A 25,318-nucleotide genomic window follows, 5' to 3' on the forward strand; every position below is an offset into this window, starting at 1 on the left:
CTCCCGGAGACCCGGGCCCCTTCTTATCCCAACCCGGGGAGAGTATGAGGTTGGGGTCCTCGACCCTGCTGATCCACGCCGGGCCTGGAGCTAACCCTGCCCACCTGGTCCCCCCCTCGGGCGCGGGACTCGCCGGATTGCGGGCACCCCATCCCCAGCCCACCCGGCACCGGTGAGCTGGCGGGGTCCGGAGAACGCCGGCTTCAGTTCCTGGGATCACTCTTCACCCCTTCACTCCCGACAGGCCAGTGGATCCGGAGAACCGAGGCCCAGCGCTCAGCCTAGGCCCGCTTCTTCCCGGGCAGCCCCCGGGCGTGCTCCGTGTCCTGGGGGTGGGCGGGAAGGGTAGGACCCCAGGGCGCGCCGAGCCCCGCGGAGCGCGGGAGAGAAGGAGTTAAACAAGGTGCCGGCGCCGGGCGCGGCGGGAGTGGGGGATGGGAGCGAAGGGAAAGTGAGAGCGGGGGCGGGGGTGGGGGGGGACCGGAGCGAAAGAACATCCTGTGCCCGCCGCCGGATGCGCCGGGGGGAGAGGTGCGGGGGGTGGTGGGCGGGGAGTAGTCCGGGGAGGGAGGGCAAGATGGGGGGAGGCTCGGGGCGGGGAAAGGCGCGGCCTCCGCCCCACAGTCGGAAATCCTTCTGTGAGGGCGCCGCCCCCTCCGCTCCCCGGGCTTGCCGCGTTTCTTCCAGTCCCCACTCCTTCGCCGGAGTCACGAGCTACCGAGAGGCCCCCCAGTCTGGTCCTGGGCCGGGGTAAGCACGAGCTGGGGAGGGCACGGTCCTGGAGAGCGTGGGATCCCTGTCAGGGCACGGGCTGTCCCCCAGACTTTCATCTCTCGGCTTTCTGGCTTTCTGCGGGGGCAGCTCGCACGTGCTGAGCTTCCGCTGTTCACCGAGAGTCACAACGTACATTCTCTCATTCAGTTCTGACAGCGCACTTCCGTGTAGTAGGCAGGTTTTCCGGAGGAGGAAACTGAGACTCAGATCATGGAACTTGCCTAAACCAAGCTCGTCGAACTCCAACGGGCTTTTCATTAGAGAGTAGGCTAATTTCCCCTTAGCTTCTCCTGTGCATGCAAGCGCCGGGCCCCTCCGGGGTCCCCCTCCTTAACGGCCTACTTGCACAGTAGGTCCCCAATAGCGTGTTAGGCTCCTCTAATTAACTAGGCTGAAACACCCATTACCAGAGTCCTGATAGAAGAAGCAGGTAGTCTGAGGGTTTTACAGGTGGGAGGATGGTTTTCAGGAACAAAGTAGCTCGGGGGAACGGGCTGGATCCCCGCAGCGCTCCTGGTTTAGGAATTTGATGGGGGAGGGGGGTTCAAAGAGGGCTCCAAAGTTGTTCAAGGCAAGTAAATGGGTTACAGGAGTTGAGATTGATTAGCTTGAAGACGACCAGAGTGGGAAGGGTAGAGGGTGAATGGAAGGGGCTGAATAATGTGCCTTTCAGGCCTCACCGTCTGTGTGCTCACTGCCTTGCCACGCCCAACATTTTTGTCCAGGTGAAACATAGTAATTATTATTGTCACGTTTGGTGAGCTCTGTGTGCTGGGCACTGTTCCAAGTATTTAATCCTCTCAAACCCAAGAGGTAGGTATTATTATTCCCATTTTACAGGTGGGGAAAATGAGGCACAAAAAGATGACAAAGCTAGGTCAGTAGCTGAGCTGGTTTTGAACCCCGGCAGTCTGGGTTGAGCCCACGCTCTCACTCACTAAATAAACTGCACCTAACATGATGGGAACATCAGCCTTAAAGGTAGAAAAGCTGGTGCAGATGGCAGAGAGGTGTGTACTAGGGCAGCCCGTGTCCTTTTGCCTTGGTGAGGGCAGGTAAGAAACTTGGGGTTGGCTGTGTGTATATGGAATCTCAGACTTCTCTCTAGCCAATATTCCAAATTTTTGAATTTGACAGAAAAGCAAAATCCAAGTTCTCACAAAGAGCTGCAGCCTTCATTTATGCTCCCTAAGAACATTCACTATCATCTGTTGTCACCATCATTTCACAAAAGCAAGTACATTTTAATTCTCCTCAAAAGAAAACAGACATCATCTGAATCAAAAGCAGATACTCCCGGGAGCTTCCCTGGTGCTGCAGCAGTTAAGAATCCGCCTGCCAATGCAGGGGACAGGGGTTCGTGCCCTGGACCGGGAAGATCCCATATGCCGCGAGCAACTAAGCCCGTGGGCCACGACTACTGAGCCTGCGCTCTAGAGCCCACGAGCCACAACTACTGAAGCCCACGTGCCTAGAGCCCGTGCTCCGCAATAAGAAGCCACCGCAATGAGAAGCCTGCGTGCCGCAATGAAGAGTAGACCCCACTCACCGCAACTAGAGAAGCCCGAGACCCCGCACAGCCAAAAATAAATAAATAAATTTAAAACAAAAAACAAAAGCAGTTACTCCAAAGAAAGGACAGTCCTTGACTTCCCACCAATGAATACACATTCCTTTTTTTTTTTAAATCGTGCTGTGGACTAGCAAAAATGTCACACTGGGGATGCCTCTGCTTCTAATGCATCCAAAACATTTGAGGGCAGAACCCAAAGGAATGGACTTAGGTATATATAGCAAGAGGGAGTTAAGTCAGAGCCAAGAAAGAACTCTCCTTCTTTGGAGATCTTTAAAGAGCAGGTGAGTACTGCATTTGCTTAGAACGTGAGGGTTGCAGGATCAGCTCCATGGACTGGGGAGGCCAGTAGCTCTGGGTTCCGCCTCAGAGAAGGACCAATCCTCAGATCCACCAGGGGAGCCTTGGAACCTAAAACAGTCCCTTCAGGCAGCCATTTTCTGCCCGGAGTTCATGGAGCTTGATAGGTGGTCTCATGGTAGTGGGGGGGCCTCCAGGGGCCTCTGTCACCCTTCACTACAGGGAGTCCGTGTAGTCACCCACTGTTGGGCTGCACCCTGCAGGCCTGTAAGCCTTATAGTTGCCCAGCCTTAGACTGAAGAAAGAGCCCGGGACAGCAACAGAGACATTCATGGTGCCGAATTCATGCCGGCGAGGCAGTATAAGAACAGCCCACAGGGTTAATATAATGGTGCCTTTCTCCAGTGGGAGCCTGGATTAACTACCTTAGTAGTCTTAGGTGGGGCCAGGTATAAACCAGGTGAAATCTGTAAATCCCTTTCCAATCCTATTCCCCATGGGACAGCAAACGCAAACCACCAGAGATTTACCTGCCAGTCCCAGGACCATTTGATAGTGTGTTCCTCTGGGGGTAGATCCTGTAGCGAAGGTAGCGAAGGCAAAAGTGAGTTACTGTCCTGAGAGATAGTTGGCAGCGGTCTTTCGGTGGTCAACAGTTGAACTTGGATTGTATTGACTAGTTGCCTCTGGGTTAACATGGCCCTGGGATGATTGCTCCTGGGATGTTCAGCTACAGTTCATAGAGCTTGAGTGAACCTCTGGTCCACCTGTTGAGAGAGCGGGTTTTCATCTCAATTGTTAAGTAATCCTTTCATCCTTTCCATTAGCCTGGCAGCAGTGGGGTCGTAAAGCAGGTGGAAATGCCAGTGTGTGTCATTTTTATCAGCCCATTCCTGAACTTCATGACTGGTAAAGTGGATTCCTTTGTCACTATTGATGTCCGTGGGGTCCTGTATACACACAGCTGTCCTAGACCCCAAATAGTGGTTTTTTGCATCGCTAGATGACTCGGGTAGGCCTTTTGTAATGTCTTCCACCTGTTGTAAGCTGCATATAGCTGTTGTTCCATCATACTGTATATCATTGCTCTGCCTGCTTCCATAGCAGGGGTCAGAAGCCCAAGGGTACTCTTATTTTGCTGTAGCACAGACCCCAACCAAACTTTTCCAGGTTACTGGCCATGTCCAATTCACAAGACTGTCCCTGAATTAATATCCCCTAAAGCCTGTGTCTAATTGTTTAGGGGTGAGAGGCTGGGGGTACGCTTGTCTTTTGTAGATAATCCAGGTCCTTGCGTTTGGTCTGTATTCACCAGCCATCCCCGTGCAGTCAGATGAGCCACCAGCATAGGGCTGCTACTTTTAAACTGGAAAGAGACTCTGAAGTTAACAGAGTGGAAGAGAATCAATATAATGGAAGAGAAAGACACCTCTCATGGTAGTCAGCTGCCACAGGGCCCCATAGGCTAGTGGACGGCCACCTCAGGATCACCCCTGCAACCTTCCATTCCCTGTCCTTACTTCACGACATCTCGGTAGCTTCTTCAGCCTCCTGGCCGGCTCCCCAGTCGTTGGGCTGCACCGTGCAGTCCTGAAAGCCTTGTAGTTGCCCAGCCTCAAGATTGAAGAAAGAGTCTGGAGACAGCGACAAAGACATCAGTGGTTTATTGGACAGGGGTGTCTTAAGCAAAAGGTTAAGACCCACCGATTATGGCAACACCCCACCGATTATGGCTGGCAGGCAGGCAGGCCATGGCAGAAATCTTCGCTACTCGGGGGGAGAAGGAGGCTACTATTTATAGGGAGAATTGACGTCAGGTTGGCTTATCAGTTACCAGGGAAACCAGCTGGGGCACATCCGTCACAGCCCCTCAGATTAACGACCATCACGAGGGCAGATGTTTCCCTTTAATAAATTAGCAGGTAGAGCAGGGATTAAATCAGTCGCTAGCTGGGGCAGGGGGCAAACATGTTCACACGAGTAGGGTGCAGGTGGAACGGACTGGTCGAGCAGAGGATGTACAAAGAGCAAGAGAACAGCCATCTTGAATGGCCTGACCATACATCCACCTTGGGGCTGTGTAGAGTGCCAGGAATGACCCTTGAGGAGGGCTGGGGATGGGAGGGAAGAAAGGAAGAGAATGGCCCCTGGGAATGTTGCCTGCAGCCTAGGGTGACATGGACGAAGGCTCTGAGTGGACAGACCTGGCTGGCCGCAGCATCCTTGGGGATGCCGTTTCCCTATTTCCCCACCTCCTGCAAACCCAGGTGCAGCCCACGGCCCAGAGCCTTCCAATAGGAGCTCAAGACCAGGCAGCTGAAGCCCTGTTCTGGTGCATCTACGCTCAGTGCTGGCTCTGGGTCTGAGCCTGGCTTGGGCTCCTCCCTGCTCTGTACCGGAAGGTGAGGCCAGAGGGTGTGGGGACACTGGGGGTGGGGGGAGGAGAAGAAGGGAAGGGTCTGGTCTCACCTGCCCCATCCTAGTGGTGGAGGTGGTGGAGACTGAGGCCTCCAAAGTTGGGTTCTCATACTCCAGGGTGGTGGCATTTTCTGACTCCAGAGGAGGCCTCAAAGCCCATCCCACCCTGTGTGTATGTTGTGGGGTATGGGGTATGATACACCCAGATTTAGGCCGCCATGGTTTAATGGCACAGACCTACGCCAGGTTTAACCCTGGAGATTTAGAATGCTAAACCTGGATCCCCTCAGGTTACAAATACAGAAACTGAGGTCGAGGCAAGGGCAGTCCCCTTCTCCTCCAGAGTCACACTGGTTAAATGGGCCTGGAGCCCCCGTATCCAGATTCTCTGACATTGTTCTCTCTTCAAGTCCTCAAAGAATGACAGAAGTCATAACTTGAGCATCTACTAAGTGCAGGACTCTGTGCTGGATGTTGGAGACCCAGAGACAACTGCCCTCGGGAGCTTTTGGTCAACAGGTAAATATACACAGAGAGGAACATGCAGATGCTGGAAAATGATGGATTTGCCTTGAGACTCTGCAAAACTTTGTAAGGTACTTGCCTCCTCTTCATCCTGTGATGGAAGCGGGGAGGCCCTGCCTGCAGAAATGCCCCAAGGCTCAGAAGTGGATCTATGGTGAAGAGATCAAAGAGGGGGGGACAAGGGAAGTGAGGGAACAGGGCTGCCAGTGGGCATACCCCAACCCCCCCAAAACTTCCAAAGGCCCCCGTCCATAAATTGGGCCTCTGCTGCCATCTAATGGAGGAAAGGTAGCCTCTGGAGCCGCCTGCTGGGGCCCCACCAACCTGGCTCCCCTAAAAAAGAGGGATGTGAAGGACCTTCCTGCCCACAGACCTTTTATTCCCCTGGAGTCTTAAGCTTTGTTTCCTGCAGCCTCTGAAGCTCCCTGGCTGCCCCGTTTCCCGACCACCACCCTCCATCCCACTGTTTCCCCAGTTTCCTTTGTTGCCCAGGTTCTGATTCTGGTGCCCTGGTTCCTGGCCCTGCTAGAGTTCTGGTTCCGGAAGGCCTTTGCTAGGTGCCTCGGGCATGTACTGCATCCCCCAGCGCCTGGGGCAAATGGACATCTGCAAAGGTGTAGTGAGCCTGGCCACAGCCGCTGGGGCCATCTACCTGCTCTACAAGGCCATCAGGGCCGGCATAAAATGTCAACCACCCCTCTGCTCTGCCTCACCCATCTGCGTCGCCCGTGAGTGTCCCCGCCCTGGGGAGAGGGCTCGGCCCCAGGAGGTACCTACTCCCCAGGTCTCCTGTGTGGGAGGGCCCCAAGGGGACTCCACGTTCCTCTCTCCTTCCCCTTTCTCACCTCCGTCTCCCTCAGAGCCACCCTAGAGATGCTAGCGCAGGCTCCCCAGGTAGTGGGTGGCACCAAGTGCCTCCTCAGGAGTCATCTGGCAGGTTTCTAAATTCTACATTCACTCTGGCATCCAGGAGCCACTGCTTGGAAACTTGGCATCAGCAGTTCTCCCCAAGGGAAAATTGGGGGACCTACATTCTCAGAGCCTCCACTAGTCCCTATGACAACTTTGTGCAAAGTAGAGAAAGGAACCCCTTCTGCAAGACTTTGTATTGCCATCTGCTGGAATATCATTGCCATATACCAATTATGATGAAATACTACATATTACTGCCATATGCCAGAAAGTTGTTATAGTAAACATACAAAAGTTTTTTGCTTACGATATGAACAATACAGCATTAGATGTGGTGCCCTTGTGCAGTACACACCCTGTTCAACTGTACATGGTGGTCCTACATATAGCAAGAAGTCTTTTCTTCAGAAAAGGCAAGGCAGCCTTGTCCCCAGGTCCCTCTCCCACCGCTTCCCAAACCCCGTCTTTCATCACTTCTGAGTCCACAGCCTGAACTGGGCTGGGGTGGCTGTCTAGGCCTGGCAATCGAGCGAGAGCAGCGCGGGCGGGACTCAGGTGAGCTCCGGAGGCTCCTCAACTCCTTGGAGTGCAAACAGGATGAGTACGCCAAGAGCATGATCCTGCACAGTATCACGCGCTGCGTGTACTTGCTGGAGTCCGAGGTGAGGGAAGGGAAGCAGGAGGTCCTTCCCAGCCAGCCTGGCCCCTGGGGGCTACATCTGTCCCCCTTCCCCCTTGAGTAGCCAGACTGTGTCCTGGGACCTCTCTCTGGCTGATGGCGGGAGGGGTTGTGTTGAGGGGTTTTGGTGACATGGGGGGGGTGGGGGGACCAGGACACCCGCTTCTCCCGCCTCTTCTGTCTCTCCTGGCACACTCTAGGCCTCTACGTGTACTAATGATGACATCACGTTGGTGGGCTCCATGCTGGATGACAAGGACAACAGTGTCAAAATCCAAGCTCTGAACACACTTAAAGCTTTCTCTGGCATCAGAAAATTCAGGCTGAAAATCCAGGTGGGCCCAGCGACAAGTATGGGGCAGAGCACATAGATGTCCATAAGCCATGGGCCATTTAGTGGGCATAGGATGAATGGTCATGTTCCAGAAGTTTGTCTGGGTCTGAGTTTGTAACCCAGAAATGTGTTTTTCCTTGGAAGTAGGTGGGGAAATGGTGATCAGATTCCCAGTAGGGTCATAAAAGTCTGAATCTCGGGATAAAACTGTGCTAGGTCCCTAGGAGTATCTCTGAACCCCAAACAGCAGAAATTCCCGAAGTTCTTTCTGACAACAGCCAACTCTCTTGACGGCAACTGGGTGTCGTACAATTCAATTCTGACACTATCTACCTGGAGTTAGTACAGACCCCACAGCTTAGGGCTGAGTCCTGTAAGACTGCCCCCCCCCCCACTTCTGATTGACCAGCTGTAGATTTGGAGGTTCCCATGCCCTCTCTCCTCAGGCTTGATAATTCACTAGAACGAGCCACAGAACTCAGGAAAATGCTTTACTTACTCTTACCGGTTTATTATAAAAGATATAACTGCGGAGCAGCCAAATGGAAGAGGTGCATAGGGCAGAGTATGGGGGAAGGGCTTCCATGCCTTCTCCAGGTGTGTCACCCTCCTAGCACCTCGATGTGTTCACCGACCCGGAAGTTCTCCAAACCCTGTCATGTAGGGGTATTTATGGAGGTTTCATTATGTAAGCATAATTGATTAATCATTGGCCATTGGTGATTGAACTCAATCTCTGGTTCCACGCTTCTCCGCAGAGGTCAGGTATGGGGCTGAAAGTTGCCTTGAGTTGCCTCATTTACATAAACTCAGGGATCATGGAAAGGGACTCATTATGAATAACAAAAACCACTCCTATCAGGAAATTACAAGGAACCCTGTGCCTGGAATCAGGGACAAAGACCAGATATATTATCATACCACACCACCACGCTGTGTTGGTCTGAGGCTGGTGGCTGGGCCACTGATGTCTTCACTACCATCACGCAGAGAAAATATAAGCCACCAAATGTCAGTTCCCCCAACTTCCTGCTACTAGGCCTCCAGGCTTACCTGTTACCCATCCTTTCCTGCTTTCCTGTTGGTGCCATGAAAAAATGGCTTTCTTCCTGTCTGTGTTCAATGTTAGTCTCAGTCCTGGATCCCGTCCGCTTCCCTGAGGGCCTCTCTCCTTGATTAAACTCCGTCTGATATGGCCTCCCCCGGCTCCTTCCCATTAGTGTTCAGCAAGCTCTATTCCTTCCCATCTTAAAAGGCAAAACCAAAAACACATCTTCCTTGACCTCCAAGTCTCTCTCTAGCAAATGATCTCTCTCCCAAAATATTTTACTTAAAAATAAGTAAAATATTCAAAACTTGCAAACATGTTATGCGTGTATGGTAGAAAGAATAACAATAAAACAAAACACACGTAATCAGAACCCAGGCTAAGAAATAGAACATGACCAATTGGTTAGATGCCCCAGATGCCCCTCCTTAATCCCCGCCTCCTCCCCCACCAGAGGCAATCATTCCTGTGCATTTTGTTCATCAATTTCTTGATTTTCTTTGTAGTTTTACCATATACACATGTGTCATTATTTTCTAGCAGGGCACAGCAGACAAAAATAGGTAAAATATAGTTGGAATGTTTTTAAGCTTCATGGATCTGCAAGTATGCAGTTTGTATTTTGCGGTTTGCCTTTTGCCTCCAACATGGAAAGATTCGTCCTTATTGATGTGGACTGGTCTGTTTCCTTCTTTTGCACTGCTCTATAGTGTTCTAGTTCATGAATACCCTGCCATCTTATTCATCCAGCTGCCCATGAGTAGGCATTTGAGTTGTTTGCACATTGTGCCATGAGCCTTCTTGTACACATCTCCCTCGTGGACATGGGAGACTTTCTCTAGGACATGTATGCAGGAGTGGGATGGTCGGGTGAAAGGTAGGCCCAGCTTTTCAAGAAGGGCTGTATCAGTTTATACCCTCCACCAGCCCCGCATGAGTGTTTCTGGTGCATCATTTCTTCCCCGACACTTGGTATTTTGGCACTTTAAATTTTTTGCATCAAACTTTTTTGGGGAGGGCTTCCCTGGTGGCGCAGTGGTTAAGAATCTGCCTGCCAATGCAGGGGACACGGGTTCGAGCCCTGGTCCAGGAAGATCCCACATGCCACGGAGCAACTAAGCCCGTGCGCCACAACTACTGAGCCTGCGCTCTAGAGCCCATGAGCCACAACTACTGAGCCCACATGCCACAAATGCTGAGGCCGCACGCCTGGAGCCCATGCCCTGCAACAAGAGAAGCCACCACGATGAGAAGCCTGCGCACCGCAACGAAGAGTAGCCTCCGCTCGCCGCAACTAGAGAAAACTCACGCGCAGCAACGAAGACCCAACGCAGCCAAAAAGAAAGAAAGAAAGAAAGAATTTAACAACAAAAACAAAAAAAAACACTTTTTTGGGGAAAAAAAGGTCTCTAGGTCTCCACTTGCCGGCTGCCTCTACTTTATCCCTCGACCCTCTCAGTTGCCCTAAGGCTGTGATTCTCAAGCATATCAGAATTGCCTGGAAAGCTGGTTAAAAAATGAAGATTTCAGGGCATTACATCCAGAGGGTCCAGTTCAACAGGGAAGCTGTGTTTTTCACAAGCTCCGCAGAAGATTCTGATGCACGTGGCCTGGGCACCACTGTTCCTTCTTTCCCCACGGTCTGTATCCTGAGGACCTGACCCCTGTTCTCCTCTCTCTGGGTGAATGCAGCCACTCCCTACTGAGGGGTGGGGGCAGGGAGGAGCAGGGTACTATTGGGAATGCTGTGCTCCCCACTCCAGGCTTCTGGCATCCTTCTTACGTGGCTCACAAAGGTACAGCTTGTAAGAGTACCTGCCTTTGGTAATAAGGCCCAAGCATCTTGCAGCTCAAAAGCCAAGATTCCTTTTTTCTTTCAACAAATGTATGTTGAGCACGTACTTTGTGGCCAAGCACTATGCTAGGCACTGGAGACACAGCAGTGAACAGAGTGGGAAAGATCCCTGCCCAGTGGAACTTATATTGTTTGCAAGGCAGGCAATACACAAATAAGTGAAATATATGGTGTTTCATGGGGCAAGTGCTATGGAGAAAAATCAAGAAGGGTGGTAAGGAAGGCTGGCATGGGCGTGGTGTTGCAAGGGGGTGCTGTTGCAATTTCAAAGGAGAAAATCTTTGGGACCTAGGGCTTGATAAAGAGGTCATAGAAATGACACCAAAAGCACAATCTATAAAAGAAAAAATTGATAAATTGGACTTCATCAAAATTAAAAAAACTTTTGCTTTGCGAAAGACCCTGTTAAGAAGATGAAAAGACAAACTGCAGATTGGAAGAAAATATTTGCAAACCACATATCTGACAAAGGACTCATATCTAGATTATATAAAGAACTCCCAAAGCTCAACGTCAAAAACAATAATAATCCATTTAGAAAATGGGCACAAGACATGGAGATATTTCACTGAAGAGGATATACGAATTGCAAATAAGCACATAAAAAATGTTTAACATTTAACTAGCCATTAGGGAAATGCAAATTAGTACCACAATGAGATATTACTGTACACCTATTAGATGATTTAAACTCCAAATTAGTGACAATACCAAATGCTGGTGAAGATGCAGAGAAACTGGATCTCTCGTATGTTGCTGACGGGAATGTAAAATGATACACCAGCCACTCTGGAAAATAGTTTGGCAGTTTCTTTAACAAACTCTTTTACCATACAAACCAGCAATTGCACTCTTGGGCATTTATCCTGGAGAAATAAAAACTTACATCTGCCAAAAAACCTGTTCACAGTTGTTCATAGCAGCTTTATTTGTAATGGTCAAAAACTGGAAACAACCAAAATGTCTCTCAGTAGATAAATGATTAAACAAACTGGTAGTCCATACCATGGAACATTACTCAGTAATAAAAAGGAATGAACTATTGATACACACGACCACTTGGATGGATCTCAAGGGCATTATACTGAGTGAAAAAATCAATTTCAGAAGGTTACAAAATGTGATTCCATTTATATAACATTCTCAAAAATGACAAAATTAGAGAGATGGAAAACAGATTAGTGGTTGCCGCTGGTTAGGGCTGGTTTTGATGGGCAGGGCTAAGTGTGACTAATAAGGGACCCACAAGGGAGATCTATGGTGATTCTGATGGAATAGTCTGTTGATTGCAATGGTGGTTACATGAAGCTACGTATGTGATAAAATGACATGGAACTACACATACACATTGTGCTAATACCATTTTCCTGGTTTTGATACTGTACTGTAATTATCTAAGATGTAGCTATTGAGGGAAACTGGGTGGAGGGCACATGGGACCTCTCTGTACTGTTTTTGCAACTTCCCATGAATTTATAATTATTTGAAAATAAAAAGTTTAAAAACAAAAAGTGTGTCGCATATTGACAGTGCTAAGGGGAAAAATAAAGGTGGGGATAAGGGAGGCAGGGATGGGAGTGGTGCTGCCATCTTAAAGGAGCCAGTGGTTAGGGAAGGCCTCCCTGAGAAGGTGACATTAAAGCAAAGTCTTGAAGGAAGTAAGAGTGAGCTGTGAATAGCTGAGGAGGGAGAGCATTCTAAGCAGAGGGAACACCATGTGCAAAGACCTAAGATAGGTGTGTACCTGGCATGTTCAGGGAATAGCTAAGGCCGTTGTGATGGAAACCATGGGAGCAAAGGAGAGAATAGGAGATGAGGCCAAAGAAATAATGGGGGGAGAGGGACAGATCACGTCAGACCTTGTAAGCCACTGTAAGGACGTTAGCTCTTACCCTGAATGAACTCTTGAGCAGTCCAGCCTGCCTGCTGTTCTGAGAATAGATGCAGGGGACAAGGATGGAAGCAGGGAGAAGGAGCCTATCGCAGAAACCCGGGGGAGAGGTGATGGTGGCTTGGAACAGGGTGGTAGAGGGGGATGCTGAGAAGTGTCTTGACTGTTGGTAGATTTTGAAGGTAGAGCCAACAGGATTTTCTGAAAGATTGGAAAAGGGTGTGAGAGAAAGAAGGGAGTCAAGGAAGAACATAGATTTTTGGTCTGAGTAATTGGAAGGCAGGTGTAACCAACAGCTGAGATAGGAAGGGTAGTGGAAGGAGCAGGTTTGGGAGTGGGAATGTGTTGACTCAGAGGTTTAGTAAGATTCTGGGAAAGAAGTGGAACTGGCACTTGCATATATGAGTCTGGAGTTTAGGGAGAGGTCTGGGCTGGAGATAGAAACTTGAAAGTCATCAGCATATGGATAATTTTTAACACTGAGTCTGTGAGTCTTTAACACTGTATCACTAAGGGAGTGATGAAGATAGAGGAAGAGGTTGGGCAGAAGAACTGGGAAAGAAACATGTGACGGAGAAGCCAAGTGAAGAAAGATTTTCAAGGGGGTGAGAGGGGTCAACTAGGTCAAATAACGTTGAGAGTTAAAGTGGGGAACTGTGGGGTTGGCTCAGTTTTTGTGGGTGGGGGCAGTGAAGAGTGAAGGCAGAGGCTGGGCTAATGTTGAGGATTATCATATAAAAGTAGAAAACCCTTCTCCTCTCCCCCCTCCCTAGGAACACTCCATCAAGGTGCTGGAACTGATCTCCACCATCTGGGACTCGGAGCTGCACATTGCAGGCCTCAGACTCCTCAACAACCTCCCACTGCCTGACTTTGCACATCCACAGCTGCGACGGGTGATGCCTGCCTTGATGGAGATCCTGCAGTCAGACTACATCCTGGCACAGGTGCCTGAGTACCAGAGCCCAGGCCCTGCCCTCCTGACCAGCCCTGGCACAGCACCTAGAGGGAGGAGCAGAGATTTGTGTCTTCCCTGCTCAGGCCCACCTGTCTTCTCATTCTTTACCCTTTCCTTTATTCAGGTGCAAGCCGCGCAATTGCTGAGCAACCTGGCGCAGAAGAACGATCTTCTCTATGACATTCTCAACTGCCAGGTGAGAAAAGAACTGAAAGACGGGCTAATGGATGTGAACTCAGATATTGTGAAAGGAAGAATCGTGGATTCTTCAGACAGACTTAGCCCTCACAGAATCATCTTGTTCCTCTTTCTGCCTCTGCACTAGATACATTGCAAAGCACCCCCTCTTCTGTCCTCCCAATACAATCAGATTTTCCTTTGAGGGACTTTCTGCACTCTGAGAGTCAAGAACACAGGTGACAGAAGTTAATGTAGGTATTTTAACATTAGGGGAAAATTACTTATAACAAAAATAATTATTAGGAATAGACAGGGTCACTACATAATAATAGTTCAGAAGGATAAAGCAACTCTAAACTTACATGAACTTAGTAACATAATCTCAAAAAATATATATGGCAAAACTTGATAGAATTATAAGGAAATCATTTTTTCTTTTTTCAGTTTTATTGAGGTATAATTGACATAAATTTGTAAGGTATTTAAAGCATATGTAGTAAATCAACTATACCCCAATAAAAACTAAATATATATATATATATATATATATATATATATATATATATAAAACTTAATTATACTAAAAAAAAGTGTATGTTGTGGTGATTTGGTATACGTTGTGAAAGGATTCCCACCATCTAGTTAATTAACACATCCGTCACCTCACATTTTGTTTGTTTTTGGTGAGAACATTTAAATTCTACTCTCTTAGCAAATTTCAATTATATAATAGTGTTATCAACAGTACTCACCATGTTTGCATTAGACCCTTGGATCTTATTCATCTTTTAGCTGAAAGAATGTACCCTTTTACCAACCTCTCCCTATTTCCCCCACACCCCACCCCAACCCCTGGCAACCACTTTTCTACTGTTTCTGTGAGTTTGACTTAAAAAAAATTCCACATTTAAGTGATACCATGCAGTATTTGTATTTCTCTGTCTGGCTTATCTCACTTAGCATAATGTCCTCTGGGTCCACCCATATTGTCACAAATGGCAGGATTTCATTCCTACAGCTGAATAATTGGAAAGAAAAATGGACATATCTATCACCACAGTGGAAGATTTGGAAGATTTTAACTATTCTTTCAGCAATTCATACATAAATACCTAAAACTAGTAAGGTTATACTTGCTGCGAATAACACAAATAAGCTTGAGCCATTAGACATATCCAGAACACTCTACAATTAGTAAATGCACATTCCGCTCAAGTACACAAAATATTTACAAAAATCAACCACATGCTAAGCTCTAAAAGTTTGTCTCAACAAATTTCCCTGAATCAATATTATCATATCACTCATGTTTTATGACCACAATGAAATTATGTTAAAGAATGATAATGAAAACTAAAAAATTCCTATACAGTTGGATCTGAAACTTAGGTACATTGGGGAGTTGAGGCAATAGGAGGACGGAGGGACTTTAGAATTTACCTTGGACTTCATCCCTCTCTCCATCCCACTCACAGGTACACTCCAACTTCCTGAACCTGTTCCAGTCCGCACAGCCCGGGAGTCTGCTGCATGAAGTACTGGTGTTTGCAGAGCGGCTGAGTGAGGGCCGGAGTTCACCCCACTACCGCGCCGTGCAGTGGCATTACAATGAACAGTCTGTGCACGAAGCTCTCTTTGGGGATGACTCACGACTGGCAGACCGGCTGCTTGCCCTGGTCATCCACCCCGAGGAGGATATTCAGATCCAGGCCTGCAAAGTCATAGTCAGCCTGCAGTGCCCACAGGATGTGGGAGTCCGGCCCTCCTGCCCGCCCAGTCACTCCTGCTTTAATAATGCGGAATAAAATTATGGAGAGCCAATAAATGAGTATGGGAGAGAAGCTTGAGGGGCAGTGCAGTGTCTCTCCAGGGCCTTCCAGGGTGGGTGTAGATTTCAGCCAGCATAACTTCCTGTCAAAGTGTGGGCCTGTCTCCCCAAATGCATTCCCTGTTTAGTGGACAGACTCCCTTCTCTTGCTGCTTTTATTTATTTATTTTTTTGAGTGATAATTTTTATTGGAGCATAGCTGATTTATAATTTTGTGTTAGTTTCTGCTGTACAGCAAAGTGAATCAGTTATACATATACCTACTCTTTTTTAGATTCTATTTCCATATAGGTCATTACAGAATACTGAGTAGAGTTCCCTGTGCTATACAGTAGGTTCTTTTAATTATCTATTTTATATATAGTAGTGTGTATATGTCAATCCCAATCCCAATCCAATTTATCCCTCCCCCACTCTTGCTGCTTTTAAATTTGAATGGGGAGCCAATGCTTTCAGGGGGTTTCAGGGAGAAGGCAGGTTTGGGGACTAAGGCCAAAGATAATCAACAGGAGACAGTATATAGCACTGGATTACTCAAGATGGGCTGGGCTACACCACAGTAACAATAACCTCCAAATCTTAGTAGATAACCAGGTTTATTTCTTTTTCACACTACTTGCTCCTGGCAGGTCAGTTGGGGGTGGAGGGGCAGGAAAAGTGACTTGCCCAAGGTCACATGACTGGTCTGGGGCAGAAGTAGGATTAGACCCTCCTAATTTTTACTGGGCTTTTTACTTTCATAGTCCTTGGCTCAAGCCCTGTGGGGTGGACCATAGATTCTAAGCCAGAGTCTGTGGCAGTTGAGAAATACCTCAGTGCTTCCAGATTTTAGGGGCCAGTTTAGGACTGAACTATGAGGAAATCTGTCCCTACTGTATCCCTGACCCAGGACCCCATCACTTGAGTGGGTGGATGGTGGGTGGAGGGGTGTTGGTTAGGATGTGCTGATCAGAGAGCCAGTTCTTACTAAGGGATCCTTATCACTATTTCCCAGAGTTTGATTTGTCACCTCTGAGTGGACGGTCACTACTAGATCTGAATCGTCAGCTCTCAGCTTTCTCCTGAGCTCAGGACTGGGGCTACTCCTTCCTGCTACTTGGATACAATGCAGTCACCCCAATGGAACTTGTCAAAAGCCAACATCATATCCTCCCCACCCCTCCACAAGCTATCCATGTTCCCATGTCACCAGCGAGGTATGGGGAGTCACCTTAACTTCTCCTCCCTACCACATCCACCCAGTCCTCCAATTCCCGCTGCTACACTATCCCCCATGTCAGGACTTTTGGGAAGTCATTCTCCTACTTCTGTTCTCCATCCTCTCCAGCCTTACACGCTGCAAACTAATCTTAGAACCCCATACTGGGACTTCCCTGGCCGTCCACCGGTTAAGACTCAGCACTTTGGGACTTCCTTGTTGGCGCAGTGGTTAATAATCCGCCTGCCAATGCAGGGGACGCGGGTTCGAGCCCTGGTCTGGTAAGATCCCACATGCCACGGAGCAACTAAGCCCGTGTGCCACAACTACTGAGCCTGCACTCTGGAGCCCACAAGCCACAACTACTGAGCCCACGTACCACAACTACTGAGGCCCACGCGCCTAGAGCCCGTGCTCCACAACAAGAGAAGCCACCGCAATGAGAAGCCCGTGCACTGCAAAGAAGAGTAGCCCCCGCTCGCCACAGCTAGAGAAAGCCCGCGTGCAGCAAAGACCCAACGCAGCCATAAATAAATAAATAAATAAATAAATAAATAAATAAATAAATATTTATTAAAAAAAAAAAAAAAGACTCAGCACTTCCACTGCAGGGGGCGCGGGTTCGATCCCTGGTCAGGAAACTAAGATCCTGCATGCCTCACGGCACGGCCAAAAAATTTTAAAAAAAAAGAACCCCACATTGCACCATCCTCAAAAATCTTCATAGTTTCCCCACTGCCAAAGTGAACTTTTCTCAGCCCCAAATCTAGGTCACATGATCTGACAAGTATAAGAGTAACTACATCAAAAGCAAATAGGATTTTGTCCTGGAAGGTATGGTCACTGGAGCCCTTTTTTCACATAATAGCACCAAATGAATTCACTTTGCATTTAAGGCCCTTCACCATCTGTTCATCTTGCCGGCCACTAACCTAGCAGCTCAACACTCTTCTCCAACCAAACTAGAGCAAACAAGTCACGGCTGACCTAATCCTACCATGTTTGGTCTTGTCCCCGAGGTTTTGATACAAACTTCCCCCTGCCTACAGGGCCCTTCTTTCTCTTTTCCCCTGGGCTGTGTCCCCATGCCCTGCTGTGGTCTAGAGTTTACTTCAACTATACCAGCTTTGGCACTTCCGGCAGCACTTCTCATCTGAGCCTCTCATTTGGCATTTAGCAAATTAAAGCTTGGGTTTTATAAACTTTGTTCTTTTTGCAGTAGGTCCTATCTGACTGCTTATAAAAGCCTTGAAGGAAGAGCCTGCTCTGGACAGGCACATGATAACAATTGGCTGATGATAATGAAAGGAGAGCTGGCAGTGGACAATGAGACGGGGAGGGGTATATTGGTTATTGGTGGCTGTGTAACAAATTCTGACAAAACTTAGTGTATCAGTCTGGGTCCAATCAAGAGAGAGAAACCACACAGTAATTTGAAGAGGGAGATTTAAAAATAATTTTTACTCCAATCCCCTGTTGTAAATCAGAAAGAATTGGTTAGTAAGGAGTAAAGAGAACTCTAGCAGTTGAATAGCAGACATAGAAGCAGCCCTTCCTCACCCCCAGGACTGAGGCTGAAACAGAGCACCCCAGGGAAGAGATATCCACCCCCTACCTCAAGGTTGAAATCCAGACTTTGCTGAGGAGAACACAGCCTGTGGCTCGCTGTATGGCAGAAAAGTCACCGCAGCGTCATACCAGTGGAACTTGCAGAAATCTGCCTCCTTAGATGCCAGGGAAAGTTCTTCATGGGGAGGTGTTGAGCCAAAGGCACTCCACTACAAAACCACCTGAGCAGGGTACAGGAGCCTCCACGTACTGCAGGATCCTGGGGCTGGAGAAACCGTGAGCGCTGCAGGAGCATCCTTGCTGGAGAAGCCACATGCACAGCAGGTGCTGGATGCTGGAGAAGCTGCAGGAGGTGGAGGCACTCTGCTGACACTGCTGCCCAAGGGGTAGTGCCAGGAGGATCTGCTGGCTGCTGGGTGTTGCTGGCTGCTCCAGGAGCTGGGCACTGGTGAAGCTGTTTGCACTGCAGGAGCCTGCCAATCAAGCACACTAGAACAGGGAAGCAGAAAACTTTTCCTCCTGCCATGTCTCTCCAGCTCCTTTCCTCTTAACAATTTAAACCATCAATAAGCACTTGTTCTCTCTCATAGGAATTCGGGAGCATCTTGGCATGGTGGTTCTGATTCAGTCAAGTTGTTCTTGCAGTCAAGCTATATTGGCCAGGATTGCAGTCATCTGGAGACGACTGGGGCTGGAGGATCACTTCCAAGATGGCACACTCATGTGGCTGGCAAGTTGGTGCTGGCAGTTGGCAGGAGGCCTCAGTCTCTCTACATATAGGCATCTTCACAGGGATGTTTGAGCGTACTTGTGACATAGCAGCTGTCTTCTCCTAGAGTGAATCATCCGAGAGAGAGCAGGGCAAAAGCTGCTGTGCCTTTTCTGACCTAACTTCAGAAGTCATACATTATCACTTCCCCCACATTCTATTTGTTAGACGTGAGTCACTAGGTCCAGTCCACATTCAAGACAAGGGGAATTAGGCTCTACCTTTCGAAGAGGAGAGTGTCAATTTGTGACCATTTAAAAACCACCACAGGTGGCATCAAGCAACAAGCACTACGGAATTCCCTGGCAGTCCAGTGGTTAGGATGTGGCGCTTTCACTGCCATGGCCTGGGTTCAGTCCCTGGTCGGGGAACTAAGATCCCGCAAGCTGCACAGCGTGGCCGAAGAAAGCAAAACAAACAAAAAATCAACAAGGACTAATGTGTACTCAGCAGCTAGATGCATCTGTCTGCTGCCTGGGAGGTTCTCTGCTAAGGAGAAGAGAAAGTTCATAACCAGTAGTTGCCACCCTATCTATCCCATCCCTCAGTCTGCCCTCCAGCTGGTTAGCTTGTTTCCTTACCTGCAGAATTCTTTTACCTTCAGGCAATTATATTTCCAAAGAAACATCTCTTTCCATCTTTTCAGTTGATTCTAAGAGGGCTTCATAGAACAGATGGGCTTGAATTGGATCTTGAGAGAGGGAAGAGCTTTCCAGGGTGGGAAACTACTTGGACTTTACCAAAAGGGGAATAAGAGTTTCCCTCTGATGGGATTACGAGAGGGGCTGGGGTGCTGGTAGATGGTATTTGGTCAGGGAGACTGCCAGTTACTCCTGTAACTGATTTCCTGAAGGAGACGTGTGAGGGACAGAGATGAGGGAACGCCACTGGACGGTTCCAGCAGGACCGCAACACAGGGTCTCAAGCAGACGGGGCTGGAGTCCCCAGCTTTGTCTTAAGACTTAAAGCAGGGTCTCTCCTCTCTAAACTCACATGTTACCACTTCTCCTGTGTAATTTGCCCCCCTTGAATGTGAACTGGGCCTAGTGACTTGCTTCTTACCAATAGAATATGGTTGTTGGGCTACACCTCTCAGGCCTGAAAGCCTTGTAATTGCCCAGCCTCAAGACTGAAGAAAGAGCTCGGAGTCAGCAATAGAGAGATAGGGGATCTTACATGTCTGAAACAAAAGGTCATGGAGCGACATCCTACCATATTCCGCAGACGGCAGGCAGGACATGACAGCAATCTTCGCTACTTGGGGGAGAAAGAGGCTACCATTTATAGGGGGAATTGACGTCAGGTTGGCTCATCAGTTACCCGGGAAACCAGCTGGAGCACGACCCTCACAGCCCCTCAGATTAACGACCATCACGAGGGCAGATGTTTCCTTTTAAAAACTGGCAGGTGGAGCAGGGATTAGAGCAGTCACTAGCTGGGGCAGGGGACAAACACGTTCACGTGAATAGGTGCAGGTGAAACAGGGACTTGTTAAGCAGCGGATGTACAAAGAACAAGAGAACAGCCATCTTGAGTGGCCTGACTATGAAATGGCCAAGCAAGGGAATGTTACCTTAAAGATTAGATTACAAAACTCTGTGACTTCCATCTTGCTTCCATTCTCCCTTGTCCTTCACTGTCTTGTGCTGATGAAGCCAATGGCCACGTTGTGAGCTGTCCTATGGAGAGGACTCAGCCAACAGCCTGTGAAGAACTGAAGCTGTTGGTCCAACAGCCTGTAAGGAGCTGAAGTCTGCCAACCACCACCTGAGTAAACTTGGAAGCAGATCCACCCCCAGTCAAGCCTGAAGGTGACTGCAGCCCCAGCCGACACCTTGATTGCAGCCCGTGAGAGACCCAGAGCCAGAGGACCCAACCAAGTTGCGACTGCACTCCTGACACACAGAAACTATGAAGTGATAAATGATGAGTTAAGCCACTGAGCTTTGGGGTAATTTATTATGTAACGAATGTAACACGTGACTCTTTCAAGGGTCTAGCCACTGGGTCAGTTCTTCCACTCAAGGATGAGAACAGATATCATCAATACTGGGACTTCCCTGGTGGCGCAGTGGTTAAGAATCCGCCTGCCAATGCAGGAGACACGGGTTTGATCCCTGGTCCGGGAAGATCCCACAAGCCGTGGAGCAATTAAGCCTGTGTGCCACAACTACTGAGCCTGTGCTCTAGAGCCCACAAGCCACAACTACTGAGCCCACATGCCACAACTACTGAAGCCCGTGCTCCTAGAGCCTGTGCTCCACAACAAGAAAAGCGACCGCAATGAGAAGCCCGCGCACTGCAACAAAGAGTAGCCCCCACTTGCCGCAACTAGAGAAAGCCCGCACGCAGCAAGAAGACCCAACGGAGCCAAAAAAATAAATAACTAAATAAAATTAAAAAAAAAAATCACCAATGCCACACTCAAGCGTGGGACCTTTAATGCCCATGACCCCTGCCCACAAGTAGCTATGGCCATCCGAATGTCCTGGAACACAACGTGGATCTCTTTGAGAGAAACAAGAAGTGGGTGGAGAGAGCCTTTTCCCTCCATGACACCTGCTTCCACAGAGCCAAACGATGAACAAAAACCCCACCCTGGAAGGTCCTCTTGTTCCTCTCAACTGTCTTCTCTTCCTCCAAACCATCTCCTTACCCCAGAGATTCTCAGTCACTGCCAACTTAGAACACCTCTTTTCTTTGAGCTGGACAGAGGACTCCCATAGCCAAAACTAAGTAAGGCTTGTCTTTCTTTAAGTGGTAGGGAGAAATGAGTAGGTATTTTTCACCTAAACGTTTGGCACCTGCTACAGCTTATCTGCTGATGAGTAACAGATTTCAGAATGAATGAGCAAGGAGCAAACAAATAATTATAGAAAAACAGAGAAGTGTGATTTCTTAAAATAGTTTATGGGTTATTGTTCGAGATGCTGTGACCTAGATACATACAATAGAGTAAAAAGAGGAAAGGAAAGCAGAGAAAGAGAGCTGAGTTCATGAACTTGGATTCCATCTCTGGCCATTTCCTGGTGTTCTACAGAGAGCACCGGAGGGTCCAGGCTGCCAGAGCAAGTGTGAGAACCTCAGCTACTTCCTAGGCAGTGAGCTGGTTCCCAAGATTTGACCTCTAGATGGAACCTCAGGGAAAATACCCAGAGGCTGCAGGTACCATCATTGGAAAAGGGGGAGGAGGTGCTATGTAACAGATCCTGTCTCCTAGACTGGAAACCATCAAGGTTAACTGCCCAGCCTCAGTGTCGTACTCTGGGGCACATGGTTGGCTTTTTTTTTTTTTATTTCCAAGGAATGTATGTAAATTGTGGACTACTGTGGCCCAGTCTGGACAGAGAGAGAATGACAAAGGGAAATGAAACCTTACTGTAAGGCCTCTCCTTCCTCATATCACCCTGGATACTTGTATTCGGGGGTGGGGGGGGATGCTGGAGTCAAATATCAGTCCAGGAGACAGAACATGGAACGGCAATTGCACGGTTAAGGAGATTAGAGACAGGACTCTTGGGCATGTGTGTGAGTATAACTTGTGGAATTAGAAAGCATACACCCTGGCAAATACACACACACACACACACACACACACACACCTTAGACTGCTAGACTGTGGCCCATGCCTGTTTTCATCTGGGCACATGGCTGCCTAAAATAGACACTGTATGTCCCAGTTTTTCCTGCAGCTAGGGTTAGTCATGTGACTATGACTGACCGACGGAGTGGAGAATATTAAAGCAAGCACTCAGGCCCTCCCCTCCCTCATCCCCATCCTTCATTCCACTACCTGAAATATGAACAGGTTATAAGGCAATCTTTGACCAGGCTGATGAAGGCAATGCTTATAGATGCCAGAGCAATGAAACTAAAGCAGCCTGGACCGCTGAGACTGTGGAGATCCCATATCAGCCCTGGACTGCATATCCTTGGAATGCTATGTGAAAGAGAAACAAATTTCTACCTTATATTAATCCATTTGTTCTGTGATTTCTTTTACTGCCGCCAAACCTGTTTGTATAATCTACAGCCCTGTCTTGGTCAATGAAATTCTACTATTAGTGATTTACTTGTTTCATAATTTACTTGTTAGACAAATATTTATCAAGCTTTGAGTGCTCTTTTTTTATCCTCTTAAATAGGAGCTGGCAGGTGAGCACAGAGCTGGGTACCAGAGAAGGGAGTGAGTTGGGTCCATCAAAGGACTCAGAAAGGGGAGGTGAGCTCATCTATCTGCCCGTCTTTCCCAGGACCATCTTTTGCCTTGGTTTCCACAAATGGCAGTTATCATCTTCTGTCTGTGAAGCAACTGTTTTTAGAGAGGGGAACTATGATTGCCATGAAAATCTAGAAGGGGATGAGGGACTTCCCTGGCAGTCCAATGGTTAGGACTCTGTGCTTCCACTGCAGGGGGCACGGGTTTGATCTCTGCTCGGGGAACTAAGATCCCACATGCCTCGCAGCATGGCCAAAAATTTTTTTTAAATAAAATAAAATAAATTAATTAATTAAAAGTTAGACGGGGATGAACAAGTTCAAGTTAGCAATGACTGAAAGAGGACAGAGCTCTGTATCAGCAGCTCCTGGACCCTGGGCATTTGTCCAGCAAAGATTGACGATGGCACTGAGCAGAGGGAGCATTCTCTCTGGATTGTTGCTAGAAGGAAGCGACAAGGGAATAGTTGAATGGAAGCTCACCTTCCAGAGAGTGGACCAGGGTGGGTGTGTAAGTGCAGTGCAGTGGAAGGTGAAGGTCGCAGAGGATGGAACTTCCCCACCAAATTCCCAGGGGAGGACAAAAGCCTGACCATTGGAAATGTGATTTTTAAAAAACCAACATGTTAAATATATATGAAAGAGAAGCATAGAAATAAAAAGCATAGGTTGACATTCAAAGTGATCTATAGCTGTAAACATTGAAAAGTTTTCAGGTACGAGAGAGAAACCTACCTCCATCCCATTCAAGTAACCCGTGCCACTTCCAGACATTTTATCCCTGAGGTGTCTCCTATAGATTGGCCTTTGTTCCACCTCCTCCTGGTATGCCTTCCTGGACCTTAGGGCTGGAAATGTGGAAGACATTCTTTTTCTTTTTTTGGCCACAGCAGATAGAGCAGACAAAGGCCATACTTTTTGATGGCAGCTTCCTGATTCTGAGATCACAGCTAAGGTGTGCGTTTCCTGGGGCCAACAGCTGCAGTGATGGCCTCCTAACTCTCATCCTCCTAACGGTGGCAGGGTTGGTAGCTTCCTTGGCAGCTCAGTTCTACAGTGGGTTTTTTGAAAAATTTTATTCCTGGAGGTTCAGTCTATATTCCACCCCTCAAGCCCTTTCAAAGACTTTGTAAGCCCTCAATTACTATGTTACATCTCTTTCTGCTTCAAATAGGTACAGTGGTATCTGTTATCTGCAACTGAACCCTGATGATAAAAATGCCTGACATAGGGACTTCCTTGGTGGTGCAGTGGTTGAGGGGGATGCCAATGCAGGGGACACGGGTTTGAGCCCTGGTCCGGGAAGATCCCACATGCCACGAAGCAGCTGAGACCCTGCACCACAACTGCTGAGCCTGAGCTCTAGAGCCCGTGAGCCACAACTACTGAGCCCGCATGCCACAACTGGTGAAGCCCACGCGCCTGGAGCCCATGATCTGCGGCGGGAGAGACCATCGTGGTGAGGGGCCCACGCACCATGTTGAGGAGTGGTCCCCACTCGCCACGGCTGGAGGGGTCTGCGTGCAGCCCTATATAAATAAATAAATAAATATATTTTTAAAAAATGCCTGACATAGAGTAGGTGGTGCTAAATGTTTGTTGAATAAATGAATGAATGGGCAAATGGAGACTGCCAAGATGTCTACAGTCGGTTGGGCAAACTAGGTGGACTCAATAGAGTGGTCAGAGCAATCAATGGACATAAGTGGACAGTGAAATCAATTTGGGATTCTAACCGACATTTTAAAAAAGATGAAATAGAATAAAAAATCGCAGAGCAGATCACATATAGTAAATGTAAGTATTGTTTTGTGAAACTTTAGCTTCATACACACATACACATTTTATGTATATGTGTATACATATACACACATTTGCAGTGATAATAATCCAAATATTCAACAACCAGCATGACAGACATGAGTCAACTGGAATGGATGCCAACAGTATCTACTGGTTGTCTGAATACCAGTATAAAAAAAAATCTTTGTAGTAAAAAAAAAAAAGTGATTGAAACCCATTGGTCTATGGAATGCAGCTTAAGGCTTTTGGCGGAGGGGGGTGGGAGGTAGCGGGCACATGTTTCTGAGGACCCTTCTTTAGGCATTGTCCCTGGCTAGAGGAACATAACCTTGACACGTTCCTGCCTTTGGGGGAGGAGCAATCCCCCTGTGTTGTAGAAACCTGTGTTTCTGCCCACTGGCATCCATTCCCATCCCAACCCCCATCTCCCTGCCTTTGGGAACCTGCCCTGCCCAGGCTTCACGAGGTTCTGCCAGTAAATTCTTC

At 48.2% G+C, this 25,318-nt stretch overlaps 1 protein-coding gene across 17 annotated transcripts; it reads left to right on the top strand.

The window, feature by feature from the left end:
• The first annotated feature begins 26 nt into the window (after positions 1-26).
• Positions 27-15,294, top strand: ARMC12 (armadillo repeat containing 12). Of its 17 annotated transcripts, none has more exons than XM_082345126.1 (11): positions 572-750; positions 1,912-2,631; positions 3,475-3,659; positions 3,963-5,049; positions 5,476-5,584; positions 6,120-6,318; positions 7,019-7,164; positions 7,382-7,516; positions 13,083-13,256; positions 13,392-13,463; positions 14,923-15,294. In XM_082345126.1, the coding sequence occupies exons 5-11, from the start codon at positions 5,537-5,539 to the stop codon at positions 15,250-15,252; spliced, it is 1,104 nt and encodes a 367-aa protein (XP_082201252.1). In that variant the 5' UTR covers positions 572-750; positions 1,912-2,631; positions 3,475-3,659; positions 3,963-5,049; positions 5,476-5,536; the 3' UTR covers positions 15,253-15,294. The 17 variants fall into 17 exon arrangements, with proteins under 17 accessions (XP_082201264.1, XP_082201265.1, XP_082201252.1 ...); XM_082345135.1 differs by having other exon boundaries at positions 3,475-3,556; positions 4,814-5,049; XM_082345138.1 differs by lacking the exon at positions 572-750 and adding an exon at positions 27-172 and having other exon boundaries at positions 3,475-5,049.
• Positions 15,295-25,318: the final 10,024 nt, after the last annotated feature.

Source organism: Balaenoptera borealis (assembly GCF_965194805.1).
Source record: "Balaenoptera borealis genome assembly, chromosome: 12".
Classification (NCBI taxonomy): Eukaryota; Metazoa; Chordata; class Mammalia; order Artiodactyla; family Balaenopteridae; genus Balaenoptera; species Balaenoptera borealis.

Excerpts from the sequence above, each read along its gene's own strand:
- ARMC12 (XM_082345138.1), top strand. The coding sequence starts at position 5,537 with ATGTTGGAGACCCAGAGACAACTGCCCTCGGGAGCTTTTGGTCAACAG. Across the intron at positions 7,165-7,381 it reads TGTACTTGCTGGAGTCCGAG|GCCTCTACGTGTACTAATGA; the intron begins GTGAGGGAAGGG and ends GGCACACTCTAG. Across the intron at positions 7,517-13,082 it reads AATTCAGGCTGAAAATCCAG|GAACACTCCATCAAGGTGCT; the intron begins GTGGGCCCAGCG and ends CCCCCTCCCTAG.